General features: G+C 35.0%; 2 protein-coding genes across 2 annotated transcripts; both read right to left on the bottom strand.

The window, feature by feature from the left end:
• Window positions 1-3,393: 3,393 nt before the first annotated feature.
• Window positions 3,394-3,804, bottom strand: LOC111918305 (stromal 70 kDa heat shock-related protein, chloroplastic-like). The gene is made up of 2 exons (XM_023913986.1): window positions 3,679-3,804; window positions 3,394-3,588 (listed from the first exon to the last, which is right to left on the bottom strand). Exons 1-2 carry the CDS (start codon window positions 3,802-3,804, stop codon window positions 3,394-3,396), a joined length of 321 nt encoding a protein of 106 aa, XP_023769754.1.
• Window positions 3,805-3,925: 121 nt separating this feature from the next.
• LOC111918306 (cold-regulated 413 plasma membrane protein 2) lies at window positions 3,926-5,047 on the bottom strand. The gene is made up of 4 exons (XM_052766738.1): window positions 4,719-5,047; window positions 4,495-4,602; window positions 4,336-4,406; window positions 3,926-4,215 (listed from the first exon to the last, which is right to left on the bottom strand). Exons 1-4 carry the CDS (start codon window positions 5,045-5,047, stop codon window positions 3,962-3,964), a joined length of 762 nt encoding a protein of 253 aa, XP_052622698.1. The 3' UTR covers window positions 3,926-3,961.
• Between the last annotated feature and the right edge of the window lie 19,330 nt (window positions 5,048-24,377).

Genomic DNA, 24,377 nt, shown 5'->3' with positions numbered 1-24,377 from the left:
TGTCGTTAGCAAGTTTTAAACAATAAAGCTCGTTTTATTTTTAAAACATTTTACCATCTTATGTAAAAAGGGAAAATTCATTAGAACCAAACTTCTTGTGATTATTTTATGTTTAAAATATTATCTAGTATTTTAAAATCTAATTTTACAAACATCCATAATATAAGCAATCATCACAAAGCATAAAACATATGTGCATAAACCAACCATAAATAAATTATATTTTGTAAGCCATTACAGAAATGACAAGTCCATTCCTAAGGGACATAAAGGGACCAAAACTTCTTCAATGTCTTCATGTTCCTACTTGCTTCAACACCTTGAGCAAATTCATGAAATAATTTTATAAATTTTATAATACTTCAATAAAATCAAGTCCATGAACTTTTGATCTTTAAAATGGTCACCATCTTCTTACTTGTTACATTTCTATAAACATAAGCTCTTTCTAAAACTAATATGTAACATCGCGGGTTTTCAAGTATTTTCAAATCCTTCCTTTGGTTTTAAAGTATGTAATGTTGGTCCTTAGATTATAAAGATGTAGCCCTAGGAAGCTCTAGTGGCAAAATGGTAATTTTGGGAGCAGGATTTATATATTGGGCGTACACGTGAGTACGCTAGGCGTACAAATATATACGTTGGGCATACTAATGTCTGGGGGTTGCCCTAATTTTTAGGGTTTGAGGAGTATTTAAACACCTTTATGGATCATTTAGCCTCATCCTTTCAGCCTTCAAACCCTTGAGTCGTTCTTAGAAAACCTTAACCCCGTAAGAGACTGTTTAGAGCTTAAAGTGTGTTCTTTATGTGCTTAAAGGAGAAGGAAGTGCATCAAGGAGTCTAGAAGGGAAAACAAGCTTATGGATCTTGGGTTATCATCTTCTTAGGAAGCTCCAAAAGGTATAAAGTTGCTACCTTTATGCTTGGTTTGCTTAGATCTCATCTTGGTAGCTTTCTGATGTTCTTTTGCCCCAAAAGTCTCGTTGTTCTGCATGTTTGGTGTTGGATGTTTTGGGCTATCCTTTCAGACCCTAAGAAGGGTTCTAAGCTATAAAAATGAGATCCCTTTAGCTAGTTTGGCTCGCTTCTTGTGGAAGGTCTTAATGGATTAAGAACATGTATTGAGGACTTTTTGGACGTCTAAAGTCATAAATGTGGAGACTTTATGACTCTATGGTGCATTTGGACCATGGATCTGAAGTTTGGGCTTAAGTGCTTAAGCCATTAAGCACTTATTGAGATTTTGGACTCTGTGAGGGTACCCCTCGCGTAAGGGGGAGTAAACCTCGCGTACTCGGTCAGCCACTCCATTGTGGGTTAATACGAGCCGGACCGAATCATTATGCCCCTCGTACAATTTGGACTTTGGATTTTGGGCTTCAAGTGTTGGGCCACCATTTGGGCTTGAATTCTTGGGCCCTTATTGGTCTATCTGAGTATGAGTGTTTTGACCCAAATGAAGATTTGGACCTTAGGATAAGGCCCAAAATAGGTTTTGGGCCCAATTTGGAAAATTGGGCAAATGATGGGCCTTGTATAATTTTGGGCTTTTTAGATCAAGAATTGGGCCTAGGTCTTGGCCTAATTATGGATAGGGTAAAGTGTCCATTTACCCTAAGTTTGGTTCATTAGTCAAGGGAGGTGATTTAATTATTAATTAGATGTTTATTTGTTGTGATCGTTCGGGATTTTAGTGGGCCAACAGCCGAAAGTTTTCTATGTGATTCGTTAGTGTGAGGTGAGTGTTCCTCACTGTACTTTTGGGTCGAAGGCACCAAGGCCGACCCCTTTTATTATCCTGATTATTGCATGATTGAGTATTGTAGTAATCTGTTAGATTTGTATCCTGGTAGATAGGATGATGTTATGCTTAGTGATTTGTAAGATCTTTTTGTTTGTTATTGGTTGGTTAACTGCATGATCATTTGTTGTATATATATATATATATATATATATATATATATATATGTGTGTGTGTGTGTGTGTGTGTGTGTGGACACGAGATATGAGTGGTTGGGTATAGGCAGACCTGCTTTGTGCTAAAGACCAACAGACCCAGGGCGTCCCGGATAGACTGAAGGCCAGTATGGTGTACCAGTCAGGTCCAAGGCCGGGAGAACATTCCAGATAGGCCGAAGGCCTGAAGTGGCATACCAATCATTATGAAGGTTATGTGAGTGTACCAGATAGATTGTAGGTCAGTAGGGCATTCCAGTCATACTGAAGGCTATGTATGCATGTTGTTTATTCTATTATTCAGGTTTTGTGTTGTGTTGGTACTTTAGGGGAAACTCACTAAGTTTTGGTCTTACAAATTTGGATTATGTTTCAGATACCTTAGAGGATCAGGGAAAGGCGAAGGTGTGATCGTGCACCTCTTCATGTTATGTTTTGCGATTTTGGGAAAAACTCTGATGATAAACATGTTTTAAAAACTATTATGTAAATTGTTATGATTTTTGGTTGGTTTTGAAAAGTTTAATTTTTTATGAAATTTTATGAATGTTACATAATCTATTACTTACAAAAATAAACAAAATGAAACTATTTATTTAATTATTATATACCGTATGAAAAAGTAACTATTACAACCATTTTAACAAATCAACACAACCATCACAAGAGGTCAATGTCTAGGTTATGCACATCATATATATATATATATATATATATATATATATATATATATATATATATATATATATAGGCCTAGGTTATTTTATTCAAACTAATTATTGTGTTATTGTATGCATAAATATGAGCCAATCAATTTTACTTATTTTAAGAAAGTGATTAATATATATTATTGAATTAAATATAATTGAAAACTATAATCTTAATTAATTAGAACGATAATTTAGTCAAATAATATAGATTTAATAAAGGAAAATTGCATTTTTTAAGGGATCATAGATTCTATTAATTTTAAAAATCCGATTTTACGAATTATAATTCTTTTAATTCGGACATTCTGACAGAATATGTTTATGAGTATATTCAAAAATAAAAATATTCTTGAACCATAAATAATAAAAATATTCTTGAACCTATTTCTTGATCATGAATTTAAAAACTTCTTGTAGAATAACAAATTATTGAACAATCAATTGAAGAATAAAAAACAAAAAATACATTATTTCTTAGAGAATACGGGTAACAATTGTTAAGAATTACATTTATTGTTAAAGAATAAAACTAAAAAAATTTCAAAACGGGAAAGAAAAATCAAAATCTAACAACGACTAAACATTCTAAAAGAATAATGTTGCTTAGAACCACTTTCACTTTTATGGCCTGTTCTTAAAGCATCAACTTTTGTGATTCCAACAGAATTGGAATTCATAATTCATTTCCAACAGAATTGGAATTCGTAATTCAATTCAAACAGAATTAGCATTCGTGATTCAATTCCAATAGAATTGGAATCTCACCGATATCATCCATTGAATCAACAAGAGAAGCAGGAACTGAATCTTTTGTTGTTGTTCTTTGGGAATCATTGAAATAAGCAAGAACTGTTACAACAACTTTTGTGACCTTATCATTCATAAATTTTGAAGCATCGTCCACAAGCTTTCTCAAAACCTGATAATAGAGAAGCAACAAGAGAAGCCAAATTAGGGAAAAAAATATCTTACTGTTACAAATTAAGAGGTAGAGGGAGCACTGGTGTACCTGGGCTGAAATTTCTTCTGCAGCAAACTGTTTTCCAATAGCAGGACAATCAAGCTTAACGTTCCCGTTCTCGTCACGCACCACCGTATACGAAATCTGCTTATACTCCTCGTCCACCTCCGACATCTTCCTCCCGATAAATCTCTTCACTGAGAAGAAGGTGTTTTAACTAACTCGAATCAAAGAAAAAAAAGACTCACGTCACATAAATACAAATGAACCTTCAATGCACACATCAATCGAAGGATTCATGTTATCGAATACATAGAAAGCACAAAACATCTCAGAATAATAACCCGATTATAGCCCAGATAGGGAAGATGAATAAGAGAACGATACCAATGGTGTTGGAAATGCCATTGCTCTTGGTGAAAGCGTTCTTGAATCCTCCAGAAGCTCTGATGTGTTCTTGAAGCAAATAGCATCCGATAACCAAGTAGACAATCACTCCGATCCACCCTATTCTGACATAGCCGGTGACGAAGTTTGGAGCTACCACAACCAAAAGGAGCAAAGATCCCGGCAACTCTAGATATTATGTATTTTTCAAAACAATCGTAATGAGATTTGATTTCAAATTAACGAAATTCATTTCAATCAATTTCAATTGAAAACCAAAATTAATTAGGGATTGTATTATGGCTTAGGTAACTAGACCTGGGTAATGTTCACGGAAGAAGAGACGCAATACGACTCCTACTAATGTGATCCATTTCCCGATGTCTCCGCTGAAAAAAAAAACGAAATTGTTTCTGATTAAAACACGAAGAAGGATGAATCGAGAGACAAATTTCAATTATCGGATCAATACTTTACTGCAAAATTCCGAAGAGCCACTCAGGAAGAGTCAAGAAGATGTAGGGGACCAAAAGTGAAGTAAGGATCTTCGTCCTCCAGTTTGTTCGATCGAGTATCAACAAATAACTGTAACACAACACATCAAGCAAAATTTGTCAATTTAGATCCAATTAAAATCAAATAATTAAACACGATGAACTGAAGAAGACGATTCGATCATTCGAAGCTAGAGTTGTACTTACATGGCGGCGAAGCAAGCGATCCATTGGAGGCAGGTAGTGATGAAACCACCGCTGACTCCGATCTTGATGACATGATCAGCCAATTTCCTCGTAGCTTCTCCGATATCTTTCAAATCGGAGCTAATTAACTTGGATGTTGCTTCCGATAGAGTTGGATCGTTCGACATCTTCAAGTAATTCTTAGCTCCCTTCATCGTGCTCTCTAGTATTAACTTGGATGCGTCGTCCTCTACCCCTTGGCGTTGGTAACGATGACAAGCTTCACTTCGTTGCTTCAGTCTAGTCGACCCCGGAGATGCTTCCTTAGCCTGCAATCGATCGACATCCATTGGACCTTGCAGCCGCTTCGTGCTTTCATTCTCACCTTCATCGATGAATTTGGGGGAAGTTGTTTATAAAAGGGGATAAATTAGGTTAAAATCAACTAGCATAATTATAAGAAAGTATTTGTGGAGTTCTTTATACAATTATTTAATTACCCTTATTTATTTATTTAATTATTTATTTATATTTTAATTTTTGGTTGGCCCACATTTATGCATACAATAACACAATAAATACTTTAAACAATTGAACCTAGCTCTCTCTCTCTCTCTCTCTCTCTATATATATATATATATATATATATATATATATATATATATATATATATATATATATACACGCACACAAAAACATATTAAACAACATTTTGTTTTTCTAAGACAACTTTTATGACTAAAAAGATGCATGTAAACTTATAGTAATAAAAAAATAACATTAATAAACATTTTAAAATTTTCAAAGAAAATATATATGAAATTTTCTTATAAAAAGAAAACCATCTATGTTTTCCAATAATAAAGATAATACCAAATAATCTAATAATCTAACCAAGCTTGCAAAACGAGGTCTCATACCAACTGTTAGGTTTTTTTTTTAAATAGTCTATAATAAACTACGAGTTTAGCAATGAAAGGATTTTAAAATCAATTAACTTAAAACCATTTTAACCCATTAAGGATCATTTTTCAAAGCATGGAAAGATTAAAACAACTATAGGAAGGAAATAAATACTACCTTTGAAAACTTTGATTCCTATCGGGAGGTTGGAAGTTGATGAAGATGGCAAAAGACTGCAAAGTAGAAGCTATCTATAATATATCCACCAAGCAAGAGTAAAACACTTCATGATGCTAGTATCCACTTGTAATTAGCATTCCTTAAGATACTAAGAACTAATACCAAATTAAGGAGAAGCAACTTATAAGTACTCAAACTCTACACAACACATTGCAAGAGATAAGAGGGGAGAGCTCCATCTAGCTCACGGTTTTGGAAATGAAAAAGAAGAAGAGTTGAAAAAACTAGCTAGTTTTTCTCCCTTAATCTTATTTGTATACTACCTTACATGTAAGAAAAGACCATCCCTAATTAAAATAAGCAAATAAGGTTTGTAAGAAGGCATGAGATGTAAGATGCAAGTCAAACAAGCAACTCTTACACCCTTTCTCTACCCCATGCCTTTCATGAAGGAAGTATGGGCCAAGAATGTGTTGCACTCTTTCTTACTCACTAGTTGTAACTAGATGAAACACTAAGGGTCCAAATATTTGTACATAACATATATATTCATACCATACGAACATAACTAGTTTTAATGTAGCGGCCCATTTTTTTTAATATATAAACACAAAGTAAAGACAGTCGTTACCCTTTTAAAATATAATTTAAGTTTTAAAAAACATTCAACCACTTTTATAAAATAATATTTATAAAAAATTATGGAATCAGAAAAACATCCCGAGTGTAAAACATAATATAGTAACTTCATGAATCTTTAAGATAATGTCGTTTGCAGTCACACCGGTCTCTTTCCCTTGTCAATACCTAATGATCCTGAAAAAAGTTCAATAACAACGGGTAAGCATAATGCTTAGTGAGCATACACATTACTCTACCATTATATAGATCACTTACTTATATATAACATAACATTTCACATAAAGCATAAGACATAAACATTTCTAGTACACATTGTTGGTACCAACTTTAATCAGCAAATTGATTCCCCCAAAGGGTCTATCTCAGATACTACCATACTGGGGACTAATCACTTCCCCGTTTGTCATGATCATCCAAACCTTGACCACTTCCTTGAAGGGTCTATCATGGTCAAGAACATATCCTTGTCCACTCCACCAGATTAGGGTATCTGTGGACAACAACATATAACAAGTAATGCCTACATAATAGGAGAGTTAGTATAACTCGCCTCTCTTGATAACTTGAAACATGCTAGTTTCAAGAGCTATATGAACCTCATCCTTTCTGAACACCTACACAACAATTATAACATTTATTTAACTTGTGCTTCCTTACTATACTTTAAAATACTTTTCTTTGTATTACTTTAACTTTTATTTTCTTATAGTGTTATGTATGGGACCTGATTTCTTGCCTTTAAAATCATGTTTAGGTTATGATAAAATTACATTCATATATTTCCATCTTTTACCTTTTTCTAAATATAAATATCTCGTCCTAACGATTTTTTGGTGATTTTATATTAATTTTACAAGTTAATAACTCAGAGTTGTCACTTTCTGGACACACTTTGTAGTGGTGGTAACTTTTACCCTAGTAGGATTAAAAATTAAGTCTTAAAAACAATCATGTTAAACTAGACATCATACCCTAACCACAACCTTTACATTTTCATGAAACGGGGTTTTGTAGAATTAAATATTCACTTTACAAGTTGATGTATAACTTCAATACCTGACCACTCTGTACTCTTTGAATAAATTGTATAAATCTACTAGGAATTACATCAATCCCTTAATAAGGAAGAAACCAGACATCCATATGTAACTATAGGCTTTGGAATTTTGGCCTTTTCAGTCCTAATGAATTTATTATGATTTTTAGAAGACAAATGCATGAAATATGTGACAACACAGACCAATCTAAGAAGATTGACCATTTTACCTTTCAAAGAGTTGGAATTAGGTAAAGTGATTCAAAGTGAGGAGAAACTAGACACACTAAGCTTTCCATAAAACTAATAATTATTATTTTTGGAGCTTCCAGTAGTCTTGTATGATTTTTACAAGTTGGAGGACAGATTGTGTGAAATCTAACATATTAGCTTTTGAATCACTATAGTGTCCCATTAAGGACTTAATGATTAAGCTTTATCTTTAACACTTTTAACATTATTATTAGTTACTTATTAGATTATTAGGAAGTCTAATTTAGTTTAACCCAAAGGTTTTAATACTTGGCTTAATTAGGGTTCAAAGTTAGGGATTTTCACATAAAATGTCATTTTTACCCTTATTAGGGTTGAGTTACCAACTTAACCAGTTATGCTCCTTAGGAAACCTATCGGCTATAAAATGCTCTCTTCAAAGCATTATCACTTATTAGTGGTCTAATGGTGGCATTTTGGTGGTTAATGGTGGTCAAACCATCCAAAAACATAAGTATATTGGTATTAAAGGTATATAAAAAGAAACAAATTACATGATTTCCTTTCATTAGATTTCGTTCTAAGGTCTACATGAACGAACAACCCACAGCAACTCACCCATAGTGGCAGGAGGCAGCACCACCCACCTACTAGTGACTGGTGGTAGTGAATGGTGGTGGTAATGGCCAAAACTCTATGAAGAAAAGAGATAGCAGAAAGAATCGAATCACTTACTTGCTCTTGAATCGACTCAACATGTTCCCCTCTCTCTCCCTTAAAAATGAAACACCTCCAACCCCTTCTTCCTCGTCCATAACCCCCTTCATGTTCTCTTTCTTCTTCTAATTGCAACAACCCCTCTCCTCTCTCTTTTCTCAGCCGACAAGAGTGTAAACACACACGCACACATATACAAATGAGTTTTAGGTCGATTAGGGTTTGTTTATGGTGATATACGAATCCAAAATAAAAGACATCAGCCCTCAAGGATGAAGCCCATCCATTCCTGTTGGTCTCCAAGCAGAAAATGAAAATTTCAATTCCATCCCATTACTTTCCCAAAATGACATTATCTACCCCATAAACAATATTCTTTACAATTGACAACTTTAATCCTTGACATTTCCATCCCCTAATAAAGCAATATCTTTCATTATGGTCTTTAAGTGCTATTTTATTGTATAATATTTAGTTTGTTTCATTTATTTATTTATTTATTATTTTTTATTTAACCACTTCTAATTTAGCGAATGTACTTTTATTGGTTCTATTCACCGATATAATTCTTTAAAAACATACATTCCTAATTACATGATTATTATTTATTATTATTTTTTATAAATTAACAAATTCTTTTCCAGAATTACTAATGAAAAAAAGGACATTACATTGAATCTTTTTTATTATTATTTCCTACAAACAATAATTCTCAATTAGTTGTTAACATATTATTTTCATAAAATAATAATTTTTCAATTAAATACAGGTGTTGATTATATATATATTAATAATCAAATTACTCTAATAAATAACCAATAAGTAGTAACTTTCTATATGGTGTGACCCTATAGGATCATTTGTCATTAGCAAATACCATTCTATAATAACTTTTGGACATAAAGATCTTTCAAAAATGACCCCTTATTAAATGCAAGTATGTGCTTCCAATTTGGAAACACTTGCACGCCAATTGTATAAGCTTGTGGGATAAAGGATATCTAACCAATTGTGTTATCTCTGGATGGACATGGTAGTTCCGGACCTTCTAGTGGGATAAAGGATACATAATCGCTAGTTATGTGTCGTTTCTACACGTATTTAAAATTGGATGATTTGATCTGAAATATTTTGTGATAAATGATACCTAAGCAAGAGAGATTTGAAGAATAGATGGATCAAACATGTCTATTAACAAAATTTGTTTGCAATCCCATACCGCTAGGAATTATATGTTAGAATATAATTAATTGTCAATATCTACCAGCTTGTTGAATTACATAAATGGGATAAAAGGTCATCTAACCATTTAGTTCTTTTGCAACTTCGATCCCAGACTTTGATAATTAATGTTTTATAAACCTAAAGGGTATTAATTATTGAAGATTTAAATATTGAAAATACTAAATGAATTCTACTAAATTTTGCAGATAAAAACAAAATCCACTCTCATTATCATGCATCATATTTCTCTTGCTGATCTACAAGAGATAATAACATTCGATGGATATAATTTTACCAAATGGATTTGTACCATGAGGATTATTCTCAAGAAATATTAGAAATTATCTATTATTAAAGGTCATATTCCTGAACCACCTGTTCTAAGAAGTAAATATGAATATGATGCATGGTGGAAGCATCACTGTGATACTGAGGATGTATCTGACATCACATTAGGAACTGTAATTTCGAACTTCTAGAAAATCTTGTTGAATTTAGAAGCATATCAAATGTAAGTCAGGTGAAGCAGATATTCCTAAAATATAGCGATATTTGATTTGAGCCAATTTAATATTGGAAGAATGCAAGGATGAAGAGAGTCACAATGTGTGCTATAAGAGGCCCATACATCAAGGAAAGGGTAAATATAACCCCAAGAAATCTAGAAAAACCCTTAAAGATGGATCTTTTTTCTATTGTCAAGAAATAGAACATTGGAAGAGGAACTGCTCCTCTTATCTGAGAAAGATTGGTCAGACTAGCTCTTTAGTTATCTGTATGATAGAACTTTTACTTTTCAATTAATAATCAAGTACTTGATACTTAGTGTTAATCTAATATTTATAAATGTTTGCATATATTCAATAAGAGTAAGCAGCTAAGAACAAGCAAGATGGAAGTTCAATCTTGGAGCTCATTATTTATGTTTTGATCATAGACAACTTGTACTATAAAAGAACTTTTGTTTTCAACAATATATGTTGAATTTACTATTGACTAAATATATGTCTCAATTGATTGATTAGATACTTGATTATTTACTTAATCGTTTTTCATAAAATCAAATTCATATACTGAAATGATTATTCTTATTTTGAAAATCGAATCTCTTAATCGAATTATAATGTAAATATCAATGTTTTCTACATAAAAGTTCTATAAGCAAGCAACTTAGATTTAGATATGATTTAAATCAAATATATAAAGAATATACACTTATTCCTACGTCAAGAAATGAATTTTTGAAGGAAAATAAGTATAGTTTATTTCACATATGTTAATCTTATTTATGTATAAACAATTACTAATGATATTTTCACTAAATAGTAGAGAAAATAATTACTAAGGAACAATACACCGTAATGTACGACTTCATTTTTTATGAATGCCTAGATTTAATACAAGATACCCCTATCAAATTAATAAACAAATATATTTGTAGTTATATTTTATACAATAAAAGATAAATGTGAAACCTTGTGAAGTTACAAATATAAAGTTGAGAAACAAATCAGTAGTATCATCAAAAGCCTTAGAGATAATTAAGGATGAATTAGACCTTACTATATATGGCTTACCTTCTAATAAGAAGAGATAGTTTTCCTTTATCCTTTTGAGATTATGCCTTAATCACTATCACTCGTATTTCGAATACAATCTCTAACTAAGAAGTAAACAAAACACATTGTGAGATTTAGCATGAAAGTCTTCAACCTTATCCTACTTAATGTTTTGAGGATGTGAAACTTGTGTAACACAATAGCCTTGAAACTCAAGATCTACTAAATACATATTTGTAGAATATCTTAAAAGGTTATTTAGTTTATTATTTATACAAACCCGCCAAGAATAAGGTCTCTTATTTCTCTGAAAGTTGAGCTGTTACAAAGTAAGCTTCTAATTAAAAAGAAAATGGGAGGCATATGGAACTTGAAGTAGCTTAAGAAACATAGCCCGATGTAAAAAAAAAGTTGGCACTAGTTTTCAATAAGAAATTGTTGAACATGATAATAGTTATTCAGAAACACAAAGTTGTCGTATATATGGTAGAAATAATTTATATTTTTCTTGATAGTTTCTGACAAATGACCTGGAGCCATGAACACTGAGATGCAATCCATGTATCATAATTAAGTATGTGCATGATTAATCTTCCTCCCTATAATGAGACTAGAAGGGGTAAGTGATTCTTTCGGAAAGAAAACAAACATGGAGATCTATACAAATCTAGCAAAACTTGTTGTAAAAGGCTTTACTCATACTAATGTTATTGACTATGACCTTTTCTCAAGTAGCTATGATTATTTCATCCGGTATATTATTACCATAACTACATATTATGATTATAAGATATGACAAATAGATTTCAAGAAAACCAGTTTCCTTAATAGAAACTTACTTTAAGATGTCTATATAGTTTAACCTTGATGTTTTGTTAATCCAATATATCCTAACAAATATGTAATCTTTAGAGATCCATTTATGGATACGAAGCAAACATCTCAAAGTTAAAATCATCATCTTAGTAAGGAAAACATAAAGTATGTTTTTACATCAAAATGAAGACAACATTTACGTTTACTAAAAACTAGTGGGAGCATAGTGCTAATCCTAATCTTGTATGAATGATACATACTTAATCATGGAAAATTACATTCCGACTATACAAGGTCGCTTCGCCTTGACTTGGAAAGTATTTCTAAAATGAAAAACTTAGGAGAGACAAACTACATTCTTAAAAAGTAAAATCTATGATAGATAAATATGAGTGTTAACATTTAAAATCCTTTGACAATATCTTGAAGGAGATCAAGATGCATGACTCCTAGGAAGGATTTTTGCTAAATACTATATTTCACCATTTTGAGTTTGCCTCAAAAGGACCTAGCAAAAAGGTTTGAGCTAGATATAATGATTTGTATTCTGTTCGCTTTAACAAATGAATCCATCACTTATTTCATAATATACACAAGATAGAGTATGTGGTTATGATATGAGCATATCATAAGATACTAATAAGATACATGGGAAATTCATTAGGTGAACATAAGGACATTCTATAAGGTACATATGAAGAACTAGAGATTTTTTTATGACTTAATCGCTTTAGAAGAAGATCTTCATGCAAATTGTTACATAATTTCACAATCTACCACATAAAAAGAATACATTGCTACTTCAGAAGCTGCAATTTAATATGATTGGATGAATAAGTTCAATGAAAAACTAGGTTGAGTCCTTCTAGTCAAGGATAACCTAAAAATAATTTGTGACTTCAAGAGTATACTTAATCTAGCTAAAAACTATAAGTTACGTCAGAAAACTAATCATTTCTCCAAGATATCTAACTATACTTAGAATAAAGTTAAATAAGGAGATTATCGTATTCATAGAATTCACACAAGTTAAATTTAGTCAGACCCATTAATGAAGTCCTTTCATAAGCTAAGCATGAAAGGTCACACTTTAGCTATGGGACTTCGTTATTCTAGAAAATAGACTTGATTTATATTTAGTATTTGGATATTAGAACATTGTGACGAAAACTATTACATTGTTTTGATATATTAGGATATGATCTTTACATTAATATTTGTTGAGTTCTATATTAAAATGTTTATTCCATGAATAATCTGATTGTTCTAAAATTCCATAGTCGATCATAATTATGGGAACAATTATGAAGTAAAACTAATATGGATTGGATTGGTTGACTATCGTAAGATGAAAATCGGCAAAAGGTTGGAACCAAGATTCATAGATACTATTCAGAGAACAAGTATTGGACAAGACCCATTTCAAGATCACTTCATGGATTACTATCATGAATGATACTTTATAAAGATACTATCTTTGTATCATTAATACCTAAGATACATAGTAGGACTTGAGTGTAGGGAATCCTATGGTTTGATTTTGCCAAATGTTGATCTTTAAACAGTCATTTATAAAAGGCCATTACCATGTTTGGTATGAACTATACAAGACGTGTATGTAGTCAAGATGAGATTTGTTCCTCTTATGTGTTGAGAGTTAGAAATTTAACGTACATCGTCTAAAGCTGGACATCAAATGAGATTGTGGCATCCACAAATTTAAGGCCATTTTAAAACTTTTTATTTATCATTATTTAAAACAGAATTTATTTATAAATGCAGAATTTGGTCCTGTAAAAGTATTTCCAACGAAATGTTTTTCATTGATTTATAAAAGCTTGGAATGTCAGAACTAATACAAAACATAAGCATAAATGGACCTTATAGTATCTTAGGATAACAGTCTACGTCTCATTGAATCTCTCATCATTCATGTACCATTGTAGCGTTACTTGTGATACAAAGAAACTGGGTGGGTCAGGTCGAGAAACCTGGAGAGTATACAGGGTTTTCAACCCACACTAATTTAATATGTTTAACTGTCAAACAGTTAACCTAATTACCCATCCTCGTTTTCTTCTTTATTCATCTATAGAGTACTACCTTAAGGACCATTTTTATTTCCATATATATTCAAATAGATGACTAACGTTAGTATAATAGTATTAGTTCCTACATTGTTAGTACAATAGTACTAGCTCTTACATCGTTAGTACAATATTACTAATTCCTACACCGTTAGTACATTAGTACTATTTCCTACATTGTTAGTACAATAGTATTAGTTCCAACATTGGTAGTACAGTAGTACTAGTTCTTACATCGTTAGTACAGTAATACTAGTTCCTTTTTGTTATTATTTTCATCTTTCATCGTACTATGACATTTTATCATTTTTACCTTTCATTACCCTTCATTACCTAGTGTATCATATTCATAAAAATACATATAGTATATAGATCATATAGATTTTTCTTTATAACATTTTATCTAACACAAAAAATCTTTGCACTTAAGCATATTTAGCATTCAATTATGTAAATACTTCATATCTATGTGTAAGATGAAAGTAACTATGCTCTCACTTGACAAAAGTGGATGCCTCGGAATTTGAGTAGAACTTCGCTTTGGTACTTAATATTTTCCTCTGACGTGACCTATGTTCACATCACTAAGTCTTAGTCTTATATTATTAGTCACTAATGATAGTTTAGATTATTCACTAATTTTAATGTCTACATCAAGATCTATCTAATAAGGAACAACTAGGTAGGATCATGTCGGAGGTAGGGTCCGTTTGGTATACAGAGTATACTTTTTGGAAATCCCACTTTAAACACCTCACTAAATTTAGCCAAGACATCATCCCCGTAAGTAGATCAATCAGTATAATGACTTAGAATCACTGATAAATTTTATTCATAGATTCATAGTAACGACTATGAATATAAATATAAATTACACGAAAATAATATTGAGCGTAATCTAACTTACAAAGATTTCCTAGATAGAAGTATGGAAATTGTGTTGGCGTAAATCTTGCTTGGTAGCTACTAGTTTTCGGGCTCCAAGGGACCTCAGGGACTCACTAATGATTGAAACTAAGGGAAATCTAGAGCTAAAGCATGGAGAACTCGAGAGAGAAATGATGCAGGGGTGAATTGTGAGCAACATATACAAAGAGCAAGCTATTTATAACCATTTTTGAAAAGTGCATCACACACTAAGTCGGGGCATGCCGCGCAAATGGTCGAGTGCTAACGTGGCCTTTCCTGAGTGGTGACACATGTCGGAAATCTGGTGCACGTCAGATGTGTGTCGCGCATACAATTTGTGTGTGCGGCTGTGTGTAAGTTTTTATAAAATCTTTAAAAAAATCATATTTTATTCATACGAGCTCCATTTTCGACATGTTTTATATCCACGTGTAACTATCAATGAGATCTACAACTTTCATTTAGATTCCATTGGCTAATTTTTACTTTATTTTTAAAGTTATATTTTTAACAGGCTTAGACTATTAAAGTCTGTTAAAAATTAATAACTCTCTCCTACGATATCCATTTCGATTGTCTTTATATTGATAAATAGGTATTAACGAGATCTTCAACTCTTTTTTATATTGTTTCGGATAAATATCGACCAATCTAAAATTCGATTTATGTGCTAACAAAGTTGCGCTAAAACTTCGAAAAATCATAACTTCCTCTCACGAAGTCAGATTAAGGCGTTCTTTATATGCACACTCTCGGTTTTATGACTATTACGACTTTTCTTTAGATTACTTAGGCTAATAAGTAATCTATCAAAAATTCAATTTTTACGATAAGTAGAGTCGTGTCAGTGTAATCACAAAACTTCGAAGAATGATAACTTCTACATACGAAGTCGGATTTCACTGTTCTTTATAGGTATGGAATCCTTGTCTCATATACTATAATTTTGGTTAATAGTATTTATCCTAAATAATCTTCTATAAAAGAGTCATATTTATTGCTTATAATATCTTAAGCGCTTGGCTCGAATCCGTGGGTGTTACAAAGATTGATTGTGATCTATATCTCATATTTAATAGGATGTCTCTAACAAAGGGATAATTAATAAAATTACCTTATACATCAATCGAATCTTTGAGATTCTAGGGAATTAGATTTTGATAGAATGACATTTCGTCATGTGTTATTAGGGGCAGTTAAATTTTGCTAGACATTCATCATTATCCATATCAATCTTGAATGAGTCTTGTACAAGCAGGAGATTGAAGGATCTATATGATCGAGAATCATTATAGAATGATATTTGCTAATAATATATTATCCTAAAAGGTCACACTAACAACAACTTGATGCAAATAAATTATTTATTAAGAACTTGATTCTTGATGAATATTTATAAATCATGTACATCGTTTTGGACTAGAAAGACTTTTGACTTTTATCTAAATGGATAAGGGTTTATAACTTATTAAAGAAGGAGAGGTTTTTTTTTATAAATGCTCTTTCTTTTCATAATCAAAATCGTAACATGCATGAGAGGGTACAAGGAGAGGCCTTTTTTATTATTATATTAAGACATACATGCCTCTAAAGTATGTCTTGACATAATCATGAATCATGGATCTTAAATTTCAAAGAACCATAGGATAAATACTTAAGGGAATAAGCTTAAAGCTAGTTTTTCTTCTTCCTTTCTCACTTGATCAATTTTGAAAATGGTCCATCTTTCACTATCTTTCTCTCTAGTTTTCTTAAGGTTTAAGAACAAAAGCATGAAGATGTTGATACTTTGAATTCTCTCCTTGAAGATAACCTTGCTCTTTGTCTTAAAGGCTTAATATATTCTTTTATTACAGAAGGACTATCATATTATCAAGTTTACAAATTGTTAGTGCTTCTAGTAAGGTGGATTTATACTCTACATTCTTCATCAACTTTTAACCTCCCAAGAGGAATCAAAGACTCCAAAGGTTGTAATATTTTGTTTCTATGGTTATTGCAATCTTTCCATGTTTGAAAAAATGATATTTGATAGGTTAAAATGGTTTTAAGTTTATTCAACATTTTAAAGCTCACGTTGGCATTTCTAGTGTTTTTAAAAAATAGTTTTTGAATAAAACTCAACATGACCTTATGACATAGTAAATTGAGTCCTTTATCTTTGGTTTCACTAGTCTGTCAGATTGACAGTCTCTAGAAAAAGTGACTTTCAAGATCATATTTATGGAAAATGAGTTATGGCTTAGCTACTAGTGTCGTTGTATGAGTTTGGGGAAGAAAATATTGGTTTATCGGAAGGTTGGGTTAGTAAATAGTAGGTTTTTGATAAATTTCGACTGGCTTGGGATAAGATTGATGGTTGGATTGATGAGGAGCTTAGTATATTGGTTTCTATTTATTGTTCTAATAGGGTTTCAGATTCTGGTTGTTCATCCATGATGGGAATATTGGTTGTATTTTACCGTTAACATGGAAAGAATTCAAAGTATCAACATCTTGAAAGTTTCTTTTGGCGTTGAAACATAAGACTCGTGAAGATGTGATTCAATCATAACAACTACAGGTGGTATGTTACTTGTCAAACTAACAAGTGCAAGATGTCTACCAAAGATTTCTCTCAGAGTTTGTGCCACATTTGATTCGTGACCTTGAAGTTCATCAAAAAGTTGAAAGAGGGTCAGCTTTTTCAATGAACCATTTCTCTGAACGATTTGATGTTACCCTACCCTTTGCTCAAATTGTTAATGAACTTTAGATTGTGTTTCAATGAGAGTTATTGAAACTCCATAGGCTGTGAGATTGTTCACCAGAACGTGAAATCTGTCGGAGGCAGAAAGAATAGATTCTCTAGGAATAGTTGAAGAGTTTTCATAGTCATTAGCAAGAGAAGTTAATTTCTTCTATTTGACATTTCATACCCTTTAAGTAAATCCTTGAGGGTATACCAAATCTCCTTGGCACTTTTTCATCGAAGATCTCCTTGACACTTTTTCATAACTTGATGGGCTTGAACGCATGAGGAGGATGCCAAAACTCATCTCAAAGAAAGAAAAGATTATCTGGATGAATTTTCTCAAGATCAAGATTTATTAGTGGATCATTGACAATTTCTTCCTGAACAAGTAGTTGAGCAGTTGCATCTCTGATGAAATTTCTAACTGGAACATGGGGACCTTCAGTTATAGATCTCTATATTTTTTTTCTTTTTCTTTAGAAGTTAAAAAGCTTTCCATTCTTATCTTCCAATGATCATATTCATTAACCACTAGTAATGAGGGTCGAGTAGGGCAACCCACATTGTTAGTTATATGCATTGAATACAAAGGTTGATTAGGATTAGTCATTATTAAGTTTTGAAGTCTAGAGCGTAAGTTCTATATATAAAGAACTTTTTCCCGGTAGACACATAAAAGAAAATGAACTCCAAGGTGTTCTTAAGCAATGATAATCAAGTCAAATAGATTCAAAGTACAACCACTTGGGCTCTTATACCAATTAATAAGGTGAGATGAATGATTAACAATGAAACTAATAATAAGGTTCCAGTCAAAGTTTGAAGGATTCCCCAAAGTCTAAAGAACTCTAGTCTAAGACTTGAAGATCAACAATTATTTAATGTAATAAGTCAATGCAAGGAATAAATGACTGAAGTAGTCAATAAAGAATAATAGGAATGTTTGATGGATAAATTTGATAGATTGATATATTTAATGTTGCATAATTTTTTTTTATAATGAAGTTGACCTATCTATTTATAGACAAGGTGTATGTGTACTAAGACCCAAGGGAACAATGGGTACAATACAAACACTAATCACCACGGTCGTACAATCTGACCAAACGATCCTTATTGATCTTTTTTCCGTATCCAACTACATACAAAGCACAAAACACTTCACTACAACTTCCTTGGATAACAACTTCATCGGTTTTCAATACTTCACCGACTTGATACATTCTTCGGATGCCATCACTCTTTGGATAAGATTTGGTCACTTCTATGTACTATCCTATTGGCACAACCATTACTTACTGTTATAAAGAGTGTCTTTAAGTATAGTTCTTAATTAATTAAGCCATGCATCTCTAATTAAAATAATTCCATAAACTTAGCTTATTAGTTAGTGAAAACTAACTATCACTTTAGACTTTATCCTTCAGTTAGTGCACTTTAATCAATCCCCTCGCCAAACACTAAATATACTTGAAGGACTTCAATTTTATTCCTCCTCGGATTTACTTCAAGAATTTGGATTTTGAATTGCAAACTCACACTCGGGGGCTCTTGAAAGCGAGTGAGTGATAAAATGAGACTGTTGAACCCCCCATGCTTAATCCATGTTCTGTTTTTCCAGTTCGATGTGTCACATACATTAGCATTAATGTGTCACATTGGTTTTAAGTTGCATCACATTATTCAACATTTATGCGATATGTTCTCATCCTCTTGATTCAGTATCATGCTTTCAAACACGACGTGTTGCTTTTATGATATGTATCACATAAATTATGTTCATACCCTTTATATGTTAATGGTATGCGTCATATTTTGGCTATCCTCCAACTTAGGAATCATACTTCACTATGTTATGTCAAAACACTTATATTATTATTCACATACCTTTTATGCATCGCATAAACTTATAATTACACATCATGTAATTACCCAATCTATTTCTTATAGATTTTTTTTCAAGTTTACCCTTGAATCCAATATCACACAATCAAATGATATGCATCCAATTTTAATGATCATAATAACAATTTATAAGAATCATATTAACATACACAGTGCAGTAATCAAAACTTGGTAATTAAGTTTTGATAACTTTTGTTGGTTTGACCAAAATACCCCTAAATTCATATACATTACTAATCATCCAAAATGTTAAGGATATTACAATACCTTTTAACGTTATACAATATACACATATCCTAGACTAGGGACTTCCTATGTCTAGTGTTTTGACTGCTATAATATGATAATAATGGCTAACTAATCCTTATATGCAACCCTTTGATGCATCTTGGTTTCTCCAACCCAAAAACATTTATCAGTCAACATAAGCTCAAAACATACATCCATATGAGCTTGAACCATGGTTTGTGTAACACCCAAAGTTTTGAAGGCCAAGAAAGGAAAGAAAACCCTAAGTTTAGGGGTCGACTCGACGAGTCCAAGGAGGGACTCGGCGAGTCCGAGCGGGATCCGAGTCGAGGAGTAAGTGACCGACTCGGCGAGTCGGCCAAGGTGACTCGGCGAGTCTGGTCTGTGCGAGGAAAACCCTAAATCCGAGGCTTGGAGCCTATTTAATCGCCACATTCTTCTTCCTAGGGCTCCTTTACTGTCTCTCACACCCAGGACGCCGCACCCTAAGCCTCCATTGTGCTCATTCAAGCTTTTAGCCATTTTTGAGTGATTTAGAAGAAGAAGAAGTGGGAATCTTTGAAGCATCAAGGAGTGGCCTTGGATCCGAATTTTAGGGAACATTTCAGAACATTTGAAGGTATTAATTCGTTTCTCTCCTTTAGATCTTCTTTGGTTATGAGTTTTGGGGCTTTTAAGTGTAACAGCCTGGAATTTCAGGTATTGTTATATTTATGATTTTGGGTGTTTTAAGAGGGGACTCGGCGAGTTGGAGCTCAGACTCGCCGAGTAGGATCACGGATCTGGTCGCGGGTTCGCGACTGGACTCGGCGAGTCCGGATATGGACTCGGCGAGTCCGCGCTGTTTAGCGAAACCCTAACCGTTCAGGTTTGGGACATATATAAGGGGCCTTATGGCCGTCATTGTTCACCCTAGTCCTGTGAGTGAAACCCTAATTCGATTGTGAGCATCTGGAGCAAGGTAGAAGACCATTATTGATCTTGGAAGTGTTATTTTGCAAGGAGGAGGAGGCTTGGTTAAGGGAACAATAGGAGAAGCCATATTCTGAGGGTTGGGGACGCAGAGCAACGTTATTCAGGTAATATTTTCGAGTTGTTCCCTTCTATGTTGATGTGTATATGGATTAGGGTTTATTAAACCCTTTTGTGACTAGATTGAGTGTTTCCTTAGTCTCCCAAGCGATTGGAACCCTATATTGGGACCCTTGGAAGTCCAGAATGTCCCATGCCTGAGCTTTTCGGGAATTAATGGAGGTTTTGGATTGGAATCCTTATGCCTTAGGTCAAAACGTAAATTATGAGTCATGGGGTGTATTATGAGCACCGAAATGAGGACTTTACGTGATGAACCAGTCTAGGAAGGCCAGACCTATGAATTGCCGGAGCAAATCTGACCTTAGAAAGCAGTTTGAGCGGTTGCATGGCATGGACTCGCCGAGTCCGATGAACAGACTCGGTGAGTAGCTTGAAGATTGCCTTAGAGTGGTCCTGTCCGGGTTATGGGTTGGATCGGTGAGTCAGGGCGAGTTAGAGAGGGTTAACAGGTGGTCTGAGTCGAACTGGGGCTCGCCGAGTTGTTCTTCAGACTCGGCGAGTTGAGTCGGGGTGGCCCCGCGATTCTTCCAGGAGGAACTCGTCGAGTCAGGGGGGATACTCGACGTGTAGAAAGGGAATCTTAGAGAATTGGTGAGAACGTTTAGACTCGCCGAGTCGCCCTAGCACTCGCCGAGTCCGGTCAAAGCTGACCGTTGACCGTTGACCAGAGTGGACCTGTGTTGACTTCTTAGGGATAGTCAACATTAGAGATATAAAGTGTTAACTAGGGACATATGATGTTATAGGAGGATTAGAGCTTGGAGAATCGGGCACGAGGGATTCCCAGGGTTGTGAGATATCGAGACACGCGAGGTGAGTCTTCTCACTATACTTTACCTTGAGTAGGTAACCAGAGTTATATGATAGAGTATTTGTATGCTATGTATGTTATGTGTTGCACTGCATTCTTCTATGTGATTTATGCTATGCTTGTTTACAGAGTTAGAACCTGAGGGTTCACAGAGTATGGGTGCACGGACCCACAGAGTTATAGCTCGAGTGGCTAATATGTGCTATGTGGTATTTTGGGGAACTCACTAAGCTTTATGCTTACAGTGTTGGTGTTATTTGTTTCAGGTACTAGTGAGGATCGCGGGAAGGCGCCGGCCTGATCAGTGCACACACGCGGGATTTTTATATTATGTGATCTTGGGGTTTTCATATGTTATGAAATGAATTACAAACAATGATGTTTTTATGAATATTAAATGAATTTTGCCTTTATAAAATGCGAAAAATTATTTTTAAATTCTTGGTGTTACAATTTGGTATCAGAGCCTTGGTTTGAGGGATTCGAGTACACCTTCGGGCGTATTTGAACTCAAACTGAGGATTGAGATGTAATTTTCAAAAGATTAAAAGATTTTTTAAAAGACGCAGAGCAAGAGATGTGTGTACGATCAGCCCGCGCCCGAACGGTGATTTCCCAAAATACCCTTACATTATGTGATGTTAATATTAATATGATGTATCTGCATGCTAGAGTAGGCTAGGCATTGCTATTAGAACTAGATTGGCCTGATTTGTGATGCCTTAGCCTAGGGAGAGGTGAGCTGCTATGAGATGCTTGAGAGTGAGTAGGTATCAGCGAGGGACTTATGAGAGATCTATTAGAGAGTGATCTACGCATGATAGAGTACTTGAGACCTGGAATCCGAAGAGGAGGACTTGGAGTGTATTCTGACGCGGTGTGGACAGCAGTATTGGGCCCGTACTACTGGAAGCACCGGAGCGGGGTGCAGCCCAAGTAAAAATCTTTGGAATGCCAAGAATCAAGGAGGAAAGAGTTGACGAGTGTGAGTGTGTTCATGGGGATTCTAAATTTATTGTATGTCGTATTTCAGCGATAGATCATGGTGAGGACACGTTTCACGTCCGAGAGCAGTGGTACCAGTGAGGAGGATATCCGCCGGATCATCCAGGAGGAGGTAGCTGCAGCCATCAGGGCAGAGATTCCGGAGATGTTTAGGTCCATAAAGACCACGCTGATTGAGACGTTCGACGAGCGTTATGCCGCTCTTACTGAGGCTGCTGCTGCAGCGGCTACCGCAGCGGTGACTGCTGCAAGGCCGCAGGGTGGGGATGCGTTACTATTCCGGGAATTCAGCAACACAAAACCACCAGAGTTCGATGGGACCCAGGGTCCGGTGGCAGCGATGAGGTGGATATCTAATATTGAGGGGTGCTTCTTCACTTGCTCGTCTCCTGAGCATTTGAAGGTCCGATTCGCGCTGAACCAGCTTCGCTTGGGAGCGAAGGACTGGTGGAAGTTTGCAACGGCGCATTATACGCCTGCTGAGCTTTCTGCGGTGACCTGGGAGAGGTTCACCACCATGTTTCGAGATGAGTACGTTCCCCAGGTGGAGAGGGAGCGTTTAGCACAGGATTTTCTGACCCTCAAGCAGGGTACTGAGTCTGTTACAGCAATCACGAGGATGTTCCACGAGAGGGCGATGTTCTGCCCTGAGCACGTGCCCACTGAGCAGGCACGTATGAGCCGCTACTTGAGCGTCTTGAGGCGAGATATTCGGGAGTTCGCTGCAAACTCCTCGTACCGGACATTTGCCGAGCTTCAGGAAAATGCCCGGAAGAGGGAGATCGAGCTTGAGACTCAGGCCAAGGAGGAGGCGGAGTCTCAAGGGAGGGATCGGCGACCGGCACAGTCGCAGCCGGCCGCCAAGCGGGCCAAGCCTGCTGATCCCAGACCAGGGAGCCAGAAGGGCCGCACTTGCGGGAAGTGCGGCAAGGGGCATGACGGAGTTTGTCGAGTGGGGTCTTGCTACAAATGTGGCAAGGAGGGGCACATGGCCAAGGACTGCCCCAAGGGGTTTGCAGTGTGCTTTCACTGCAACCAGACTGGACACCGGAAGGCTGAGTGTCCGCAGCTACGCGAAGCACCTCAGGGATCTGCTCCTGCCGCCATCAGAGCTACAGAGAGTCGGCCTATGAAGACCAAAGCACTAAGAGCTCGAGGGAGAGCCTTCCAGCTGACTGCGGAGGAAGTCCGCGCTGCGCCCGATGTGGTGGCTGGTACGTTTCCTTTCATGTATTTATATTGATGTTGAAATATTATGCTTATATTAGGTTATGTGTAGGTACCTTCCTTGTGAATTATGTGCCTGCTTTAGTGTTATTTGACTCGGGTGCGAGTCGGTCTTTTGTATCTCTGGCCTTTAGTCAGCATATCAGTGTTAGTCGTGAGACATTGAGTCGGCCTCTGAGAGTTTCCATAGCTGATGATAGAGTGATTTGTGCCACGGGGGTCTTCCGGGGATGTGTGTTAGAGATTTTTGGGGTTGAGTTTCCAATTGACCTGATTCCTATCGCGATGGGTGATGTCTGTGTCATTGTGGGCATGGACTGGTTGAGCCGATTCAGCGCAGTCATCGACTGCGAGCGTCAGCTGGTGAC

This window comes from Lactuca sativa, chromosome 8 (assembly GCF_002870075.4).
Source record: "Lactuca sativa cultivar Salinas chromosome 8, Lsat_Salinas_v11, whole genome shotgun sequence".
NCBI lineage: Eukaryota > Viridiplantae > Streptophyta > Magnoliopsida > Asterales > Asteraceae > Lactuca > Lactuca sativa.
This window is presented reverse-complemented; position numbering and strand designations above follow the sequence as displayed.